General features: G+C 38.9%; 1 protein-coding gene across 1 annotated transcript; it reads right to left on the minus strand.

Moving 5' to 3' along the window:
* Positions 1 to 8739: 8739 nt before the first annotated feature.
* Kctd12 (potassium channel tetramerization domain containing 12) lies at positions 8740 to 9928 on the minus strand (the record flags this gene model as incomplete). Its single annotated transcript, XM_010622396.1, has 1 exon — positions 8740 to 9928. A coding segment is annotated over one exon (336 nt), but the record flags the coding sequence as incomplete, so codon positions are not given.

A 9928-nucleotide genomic window follows, 5' to 3' on the forward strand; every position in this document is an offset into this window, starting at 1 on the left:
TTTTTTTTTTTTTTTTTTTTTTTTTTTTTTTTTGTTAGTGAAGGTAAAGAAACAGCCCGGAAAGGACAGGGTGGTATCCCCAATGGATGAGAGGCTGCACGGATAGGTGTTGCAACTGAATGACTTGGTATTTCAGGATTCTTTATGGCGAATAGGTGCTCAATAAAAATGCCTACTAAATAAATAATATCTCCAAAGACTATGTCTCTTTGATAATGAGACCTAAAGATCAACAGAAGAGTTCCTCATTCAAATATGGGATAGGACAGGGTGGTATCCCCAATGGATGAGAGGCTGCACGGATAGGTGTTGCAACTGAATGACTTGGTATTTCAGGATTCTTTATGGCGAATAGGTGCTCAATAAAAATGCCTACTAAATAAATAATATCTCCAAAGACTATGTCTCTTTGATAATGAGACCTAAAGATCAACAGAAGAGTTCCTCATTCAAATATGGGATTTCCAAAATTATCTAAATTCTCTGATATAAAACTTCAAGAGGTGTGCACAGGGGTGCATGTCTGGAACCTGAACACTCAGGAAGCGGAGGCAGAAGGATTGCCTAGAGTTTGAGGCCAGCCTGGGCTAAACAGTGAGTTCTAGTTCAGACTGAGCTACATTTTGCTCACAAAAACAATCCCATCAATCAATCAACCAATATTTTTTTTAAAAAAATAGAAAAATAAAACTGTATAGCCTGAGAAGCTAGAGGGGAGAAGAAAGAGGAGCACACTGACATCTGCCAGGTGATCTGCAAGTGGGCTAAGGTGGCTTTCTCACCTACAGCCACCTAAACAGCTTCCTAAAAGGGCTCTCTCTCCTGGTTGTGCCTTTCAAACAAACCTCCACAGAGTATCCAGGCTGAATGTGCATAGTGGAATTATCTGATTCCTTCACATTTTGTTTCAAATTCTTCAGTAAACCTAAGAAACAGAAGCCAAATATTTTTAATAAAGTATATGAAGCTTTCCCTTATCTGGCTCTTACTGCCCTTCCAACAACTTTTTCTTTGTTTAGTTGGTTGGTTTTTTGTTTTGGTTTTGTTTATGGAGATTTTTGTTTCATTTGTTTGTTTGTTTGTTTGTTTGTTTCTGTGGGGCAAGAGGGCAAGCTTTTATTTTTTCAGTCAAGTTTCAGCAACTCAGAGCTGTTTCATGAAGCCAACCCTCCTGATCTTTCCACACTACACTAACTGGTGTTTATGAGACTCCTTCCTTCCTCTCTCCTTGCTCCTCTTCCTCTTCCTCTTCTTCTTTAATGCTTTAGTCTGGCTCTGGAGTCACCTCTAGCAATCCTAAGACATGGCTGTTTTCCTTACCCTCCCTTCTGCATCTTACAACTAATCCAATTATCTTAACCCTGTATATCCAAGTTATTTTACCATTATTTGGCCCTCTTGGTAATTCTCATCACCTTTGTGTCATTATATCAGATGGTAGATGCTCGAGATTTTTGAAGAATCAATAAATTAATACAAATGGCTATGCATGGGGGAGAGAGCCAGTGGACAATTCAGTCATTGGCCTGAAACAGCCCTGAAACAGCCCTTAAACAGCCCTGAAGACCTCCTTTCTACTTATCCTCATCAGACACTCATGGGAGATTTACGAACAGAGAGAAAGGTGAATTTTAGCCCAGAGAAACATTTACCTCAAAACTTCTTGAGTGACAGAGTAAAGCAGAAAAAATTAAGAAGCTAGCATTTCCCTCCAACCTATCCATCAAAAGCACAACCCAGGCTCAGGCAAGGGATGTAGCTCAGTGGCACTGCACTTGACCAGTAAATGCAAGGACTTCAGTGGGGGTGAGGGAAACAGGGAAAAAAACTGCAATACGTACTAGAAGTTCTCAACCTACCACCAAGTTCTTAATGGCAAATTCTACAAGTTCAAAATATATTTAATGTTTAAGGTTTTATCTTTTTAATTCATGTAAATTTATCACTTTCTATAAAGCAAAATTTTTATATAGCACTTTACCAGTTAAGTGACATAATTCCTTTGTTCATATAGACGTCTTTCCAACAGGAAAATTGACATTCATATGCCCCATATTTATACTATCTCTTCCTTTCATTTTCTAACACCCCGAGAGATGCCTTCTTAAGAAGTACAGGATTTACTGTGTATACATTATATTTTAAAACAACAAGTTTTGATCATAATTCATACCTTGCTCACAATATAAAAATAACATGATTTCACACTTGTATAACCAATGGATGTAGACTTAGTTCATACTACCACCATCCCCATTTCCTAGAGAGCTTCCAATGAATTCTATTATAAATGCTTCTCCATTTAACCACACGGCTCTATCCCAATAAACTCATTTAAGTTGTAAATGTGATAAGTCAGAAGTGCATCAATACCCCATGTTAGCTTTCTGTTGCTGGTAACAAATACCTGACATATACAGCTTAAAGGAGGAAATTTTCTTTTGACTCACATTTCTTGGCTGGACCCAAAACAAAAACAACAGGGTGCAGGGGCATGGCAGAGGAGAAGGTACTCACCTTAGGGCAGCAGGAAACAGAGAGGGAAAAGGGGCCCAGCACAAGAAAGCACCCATCCAGGTCAAGACTTCAGTGACCCACATCCTCCAATCAGGCCCAACATCATAACAGCACATTCAGCTATTATGATGAACTCATCAATAATCTACCAATAAGTACTATGTCCCCATGATCTAATCACCTGCCAAAAGCTCAACCTCCAAAAATATGGAACTTTGAGGGGACATTTTAGATCTAAACTATAACCTACCAAACATAGCTTAGCCACACAGTTTACTGAAGAGTATCAGTTGCATCACGAGAGTATTATACAAAATACAACTGGACTAAAATCAGAATTCAAAACTCAAAATATGGTTTCTGCTCAATGCATATTGCTTTTTTGAATAAAATTGAAAAATTATGAATTGGACAATCATAAGCCAGACTTAACTTCCACAGTCCCTAAAGAAGGAAAAGGTACCTCCTGGTCATTTCTCTTAGCATCTCTCCATACAGAAAAGCTAGACTCAGATATGTATGTTGGAGGGGAGAGGGATGGAAGGAGGAAGGGATTGGGAGAGGGGGAGGGAGAGAGAGAGAGAGAGGGAGAAGAGAGAGAGAGAGAGAGAGAGAGACGATACAATACAGCCTTCTCTGGAGTAGAAAAAAGAACCCTGTTGTATTGATCAGCTTTTCCATTATTGGACAAAACACCCAACACTCAAACTTTAAACTTTTGATTTGGCTCACATTTTAAGAGGTTTCAGTTCATGGTCACCTGGTTCCATGGAAGAAACATGGTGGAGGGACATAGAAGAGCAAAGCAAAATTGCTGGTCATGGTGGCTGAGAAGTAGACAAGGGAAACAGTATCAGAGAGGACGGGGAAAGGGACCAGGCGTAGTACCCAAAGTCAAGCTTCCATGACCCACCCAGACATACTCAGAAGTGTGCTCCACCAATCCCCTCGTCAGATACCAAGCCAATCAAACTGACACAATCAAGCTTAATTGTCACACCTGTATACTTCAGTATCTGCCAATAAGACTGGTAAAATAAATGACAGCACAACTAGACAGTGGCATATCATGCAGAAAACTATGTAGCTATCAAATAATCAACCTAACAATGCAGATTACAAGTTCATACATTGCAAGGACTCCCAAATATGCAGTTATGCGATTAGAAGAGGCCAAGGTATGAAATAGGTGTAACTTCTACTGAATAAAGCATAAGGGTAGGAAATTGGAAGGTATACATTTATATATGTATAGATATCTATAAAGATATGCCAGTGTTTCCCCTAAGGAAAGCTAAGGGCTACAAGATGGAGATTCATTTTTTATCAGATCTATTCTCACGCTGTTCAAACTTTTCATTCTATATATTATTAAACATACATCATATGGAGCTGTGGATGTGCCTGAGCAGTAGGGTATTGCCTAGCATGCATAGGACCCTGGGCTTGATCTCCAGCACGGCAAAAAATAATAAAAATTCATCATGCATATTAATGTATGCAAAACAGAAGCTATCCAGGGGAAGCACAGGCAAAAAAAAGAAAAATAGAAAGGGTGAAGCCTGGCTCACTGTACCCACCCAACTTCCAGCTGCCTGTGCCATAGTCCAACAGACCCAGATTTTTGTGCTTTCCCAATCTTGGTACCACTGTGCTCACTTTTAGAGACAAGAACATCAAAGACTGGAGATGAAACAGTACAGAACCCCTATATCCAAGATGTGTGTATTTTTTTCAACATTCATGAGAGCCTTATCTTCACAAGTTGTACTTTTAATTAAGGCACGGCATACTTCACAACTTCTGTTTACTTGTTTTTAACACACCATTTCTACCTACCATCTCCGTGTTCCACGAATGGCATATGCTGCAAAGACTGAGGCTTGTGAAAGACTTTTCTTCCACAGTAAGAACCCAAATCGCCTATGTGTTCTTGGCAATAAACTCTGGAGAAAGCACCAGTTCACGCCTGGCCCAGCTGGCCAATTATTCAGAAAGGAGATTTTCTGATGGCATAATGCTCATCATTAGTCCCACAACCATTTGGAAAGCATTTTTAGTATTTAGAGAGCCCCTTAAACAAAATTAAACCACTGTTTGAGCAAATCCACATCAAGGAGTCAAGAGGAATAATTAAAGGAGTGAATGTTTTATTCTTTAGTGTTTAATAGAATACATAACAAGTCACATAATCAATGATTCATTACTTCACACACACAGAGGAAAACAGTATCGAGTATTTGTTATACAACTGGTTGTGAACAGGGAAAACAAAAATCTCTAGAACATTTAGATGATTGAAGAAATTCGCAAAATTCAGGCATCTCTGAAAAGACTTCATCAGTGTCTTTTTTTAGAAGAGAGGGATTTTTTTCCTGTCTTGGATTTCTATTAGAAAAGTCAGATTCTCTTATATTTTTTCCTCTCCCCTTCTGAGAAAATGACTCAATGATATGCATCACTTAACATGTGATTATTTTCAACAAGTTCAGAATCCCAGAGAGGTCTGTGGGAATCTTCTACTATTTATCAAATGAATTTTTCAGATGCCTGGGAAAATTTAAACAACATATAAATTACATTTTCAAAATTCACATCCATGAAGAATGTTTTAACCTTTTGCCATTAAAAGGTCACTAATGCTGTTTGAGTGGACATAGTGAATTTCATCATTTGTATTCAATAGTATTGGCAAAATTCACCTGTCTATAAATTGACAGAGTTGTATAGTCATTTACATTACAATTAATGTTCACATACCTCAAAACACATTTAGAATTTAAAAACTATCTTGGAAGAAAAATCACAAAATGCAGAAGTAATAAGAATTCTTGGTCAACAAGTTCATCTTCTTTCCACAAAAGATTATACTCTAGTAGAGACATTTTGGTTGAATTTCTTCCATCTGAATCCTCAAGTATTAGCAGAGAATCTAACTCCTTGAGTATTAATATTTTTAGATTCTTACTGTCCCAAATTCTGACAAAGTCAACTTCAACACATTGTTTCTGGTTATAAGAAAACCTAAAGTACTAAAGATAACTGGTAATAATAATTCTATATTTTATTCATTTTTCAAGAGACAGACTTGGGTCATCTAAAAAGATTAATTCATGTTTTATATGATTTATAGGAAAGAAAAAAAACGGGAAACTGCAAAGGATCAACACTGGTAAGTTTACAATTAAAAAATTCAGTTTACTATTTTAAAACAAGTCAACTGTGTATAGTATTTTTAATTGAGACTATAAATGAAAAGTCTTAAGGAATTCAACCCCTCCAATCAATATTTTTCTAAATGTCTGCATTGTTAATTACTATTTTTCATGTAGGAGTACAAAATTATGTAAATATTAGATTGGAATTCACCATAATTTGAACAGTAAAAAAATTATCAAAGTTTCACCTTACATGGCTTTAATGTAATAACAGCATTCCATGGAAAATTCCAATAAAAATTAGAGTATGTTATGAGCACTGGCAGTTGCCCATTTGATCTGAACACATTATGCGTTTCCTCAGAGAAGTAACAGGATATATATATTCTCATGTCTGGTTTAAAAGAGAAGTTTGGCAGTAGTATAAATTATCACTTTGCTATCAATCCAAAACCCAAGAAACAAGAATAAAAAGTGTTAAAAATGGGGAAAAAATTAAGTCTCATACCTTCAAGGAAATTCTCCACAGCATAGTATTTGAAAAATTAGAATATGGTTCATAGTCTACATGTATTACAAAGCAATGTGTCAAATACTTGGTGCAAAAACATAAAACATGGTACCTGGCTTGTTGGATTTTTTTAGCCATCAGTATCATTTCCTTTTAAATGTCAGTTACATTTTTGCACATCAAACAGTAATTAGAGCAACATATGTGAATGCTTGCCTCTGAGTCAGACACTGCAGTCCTAATTACCTGAACAGTTTACAACATTCTCCCAAGTAATTTGAACAGTGTCTTTCCAGGGCTTATTCAAATGGACACTGGATACCCTATTTCAGCTCAAAAGTGAAGACTAACATTCCAGACCATTTTGTAGACCTTAAAGTCTCCTTCTATAATCCAGAGCACATGGGAGAAAAAGGGTCCAAAAGTGCTCGTGCCAAGTCATCTTACTTTAGTTCTACCCAACATAAAATTAGTTACCTGCCCAATGCTTTACCACTGAAAGTAGAAAGTTTTCATGTACTGCCTAACCTCAGAGGTCACAGTGATTCTTAGAAAAAAAGAGACGGTTTTACTGTCCCTAACATTGAATTCCCAGTCTATTAAATATTGTAGGGAATGTAGGAATGGGGTCAGGGGTGGCACAGCTAAGGTGCCCATGGCTAAGACAGTAAGACACTTCAACTCAAAGTTTTACAAGGTAAAACTTGTAAGAGTCAAATGGCAGAGACAAAACTTTAGCACTTTTTCATGCCTTTTGGAGTTGAGCAGACTTGACCAGAATCATATTTGCCGAGTCATGCCATCTGTTAAGTACTTCCTAAAGATGTTCTCAACCATGTGCTTTTTTGTTGAGCAATTCAACAAGGATGCCATGGGGTAGAGAAATCTCTGTGACACATGATGGGCCAGTGAGTGACAGATCTAAACCATCTCAGACCTGAAGCAAAGCTCTGATGTATTAGTTGGAAAATAACTCAACATATAAGCAAACACAACTTCCTAGTTGCTGCTTCCATTTCCCCTAAAATTAGCTTTTGTATATAATGCTAACTTTACTAAATATGCAACTAGAACTTAACTCTATTTCCCAATTAAAATGAATTAGTGGATTTAAAATACAGGTACCTTGCATAACTAAGATCCCAGCCCCCCAAAAAAGTATGGCACAAATTCAGTTTACAATTACATTTTTTTTTTCCTGGCCCAATCTCCCATACACAAGAACATAAGAAACTCATCAAAACATGTGGTTTTAGTTACATACACCATCAGATGCAAGTTACTGGGGGGTAAATATAGGAAATTTTATAGCATTAGTAAATGAATTAAAAAACTAAATAATTCTTGTAAAATGTTTATATATGGTATATACAGGTTGAATCACATGTCTAAGAATAAAAGTGTTCCAATTTGTAACGTCATGAACATAGTAAGATACAGTACAAGATACATTTTTTAAAGAAAAAATAGCACTAAACACTGAAAATGACTCTTATAAAATCTTTAAAAACATATTTCGGAGAAAGATGCTGAAACAAACAAAAAAGCTTCTCCATCATCACAGAATATCCAAAGGATGCCTCACAGTATGAGGAGGATTTGAATCCCTTCTCTTAAGGTGTACTTAGGCTATACACTGGGAATTTTTTCCACATGAGAGTAAAGGTATAAGGCAACCAGGTCTCCTGTTCCTGTTGCATTTATCTAAAACACCATTTTATTGCTCAGCTCACTTTTAAGTACTTATTTGAGCTCATTTAAAATATTCTCTTTTACAGCTATCTAAAGATGGGCAGACCTCAGTGCTTATATTTTTCTGCAGCTCTATCACTTGAAAAGATTCCACTTTACTTTCATACAAATTACATGAAAGAACTAACATGTTCCAGGTTTTCAGGTTTGCCCAGCAGTCAACATGAGCTGGGCTTAGAGAAAGTTAAGATTTTTAATAAGAAACTTTAAGTCTAAGTAATCAAAACCAAAGATTTTGCCCAAGTAAATAAATTTTTAAATCAGGATTTATAATCATAAAACAAGTTCAAAAACTAAAACCCTCCTGGGTAACTCTTTGGTTAGGTTTAGGATTCAAAACAGTTCAACGAGCTACCAGTTAGGTCTGTTATTAATCTCGATAAAATGCTTCGCAAGTTTGCGTTTACTGCTTGGTAATTTTTAAATGTTCATGACCTCAAACGGATGGAACAAACTTCCAACTTTCAGACAATAAATGAGTATGTCTGCTCCTCCCTTCCCACCCTTCCTCCTCTTTCCTCCCTCCCACCCCCCCATACCTAGATGTAATAAGGGTTGTGTTGTCCTACTGCCCACAAGGAACAGTAATTCGCAAGTTTGCGTTTACTGCTTGGTAATTTTTAAATGTTCATGACCTCAAACGGATGGAACAAACTTCCAACTTTCAGACAATAAATGAGTATGTCTGCTCCTCCCTTCCCACCCTTCCTCCTCTTTCCTCCCTCCCACCCCCCCATACCTAGATGTAATAAGGGTTGTGTTGTCCTACTGCCCACAAGGAACAGTAAACAGTAAAAGGAACAGTAACACACGGCTGCATTTAGTCACTGCCACCTGACTCACCGCAGCGATTGGAGACCTGGGTGGCTGCCCTTTTAGGGTGCAGCCAGTGCCCTTTCTCCTTGCCCATGAGGACTGCCGAATCAACCCACCGAACAAACCCAAAGAGAAAGGGCGCCCCCGCAAGCAGGAGTTTCTCTTTCTACAAGTTTAAGCTACAGGCGAAGACCTATTCTGTGTGCCAAACATCCAATCTTTCACTGTACCCGCACTAGTCTTCTACCTCCAATTCATCAAAACTTTACTCATTTACAGTCACTGAATTGCCTCCGTGGGGTCTTAATTCCAGTATTGAAGTCTTCCATTCAGTCTCTAAAACTCTACTTTTAAAGAAACTGTAATGATCTTTAAAAAACAAAAACAAAAAGAAAAAAAACACTATCCCAGATAGTGTTATCAATTCTAGCTCTTAAAACGGGAAAGAGTCAAAAAGGCTTGAGGAGATTTCAAGAAATCTTCTACACACTGGACACCATCCAATTCATTTATTCCCAGGTATTTGGTGACTTTGTGGCCACGCTGCCCCACTAGATCCAGGCTGAAGTACAACGGTGGGGAAGGGTGCTTTGAGGACGGGAGTTAAGGGAGGATGGCAAGGGGACTAGGTCTGAGGGCCCTCCGTTAGCAGGGTCCAGAGAAGCCGAAGCCCAGAGAATTTGTGCCTGCAGATTCTGCAGTGGGGGCTGACAAGTCTGGCCGAACTACTGGAGGGGGCCGGAGGAATCAGGGAACCGAGGGCGGGGCGGGGGGGCTATAGTTATCCCAGCAAGGAAGAGGGGAAGTGGGCGCTGGAGTCGCGAGGGGTCTGAGGAGCTCACTCCCTGCAGAAGACGTACTCGGTGTAGCTGGTCCAGATCTTGTCCTCGCTCTGGTCGGTACTGCTGGCAAAGGCGCAGGTGCCGGTGGAGCTGCACGCCACCATGTGGAAGCCGGACTCGGACAGCTTGTCAAAGGCCTGCTCCAGGAAGTTAAACTTGAGGTAATAGCGCGAAGTGTAGCGTTCCGGGGGCCTGTCGGGGTCCCGGCTCTCATTCAGGGTGTCCCCGAACACTTCCTTGGCCAGAGACGTCTTGCCGCACACGGTGATGCGTGCCACCCGCCGGAACTTGGCGTCCGCCTGCGCATCCCGCCCGATGGTGTAGGAGCCGCG

Source organism: Fukomys damarensis, unplaced genomic scaffold, assembly GCF_012274545.1.
Source record: "Fukomys damarensis isolate Sample0158 unplaced genomic scaffold, DMR_v1.0_HiC HiC_scaffold_6, whole genome shotgun sequence".
In the NCBI taxonomy this organism is placed as follows: domain Eukaryota; kingdom Metazoa; phylum Chordata; class Mammalia; order Rodentia; family Bathyergidae; genus Fukomys; species Fukomys damarensis.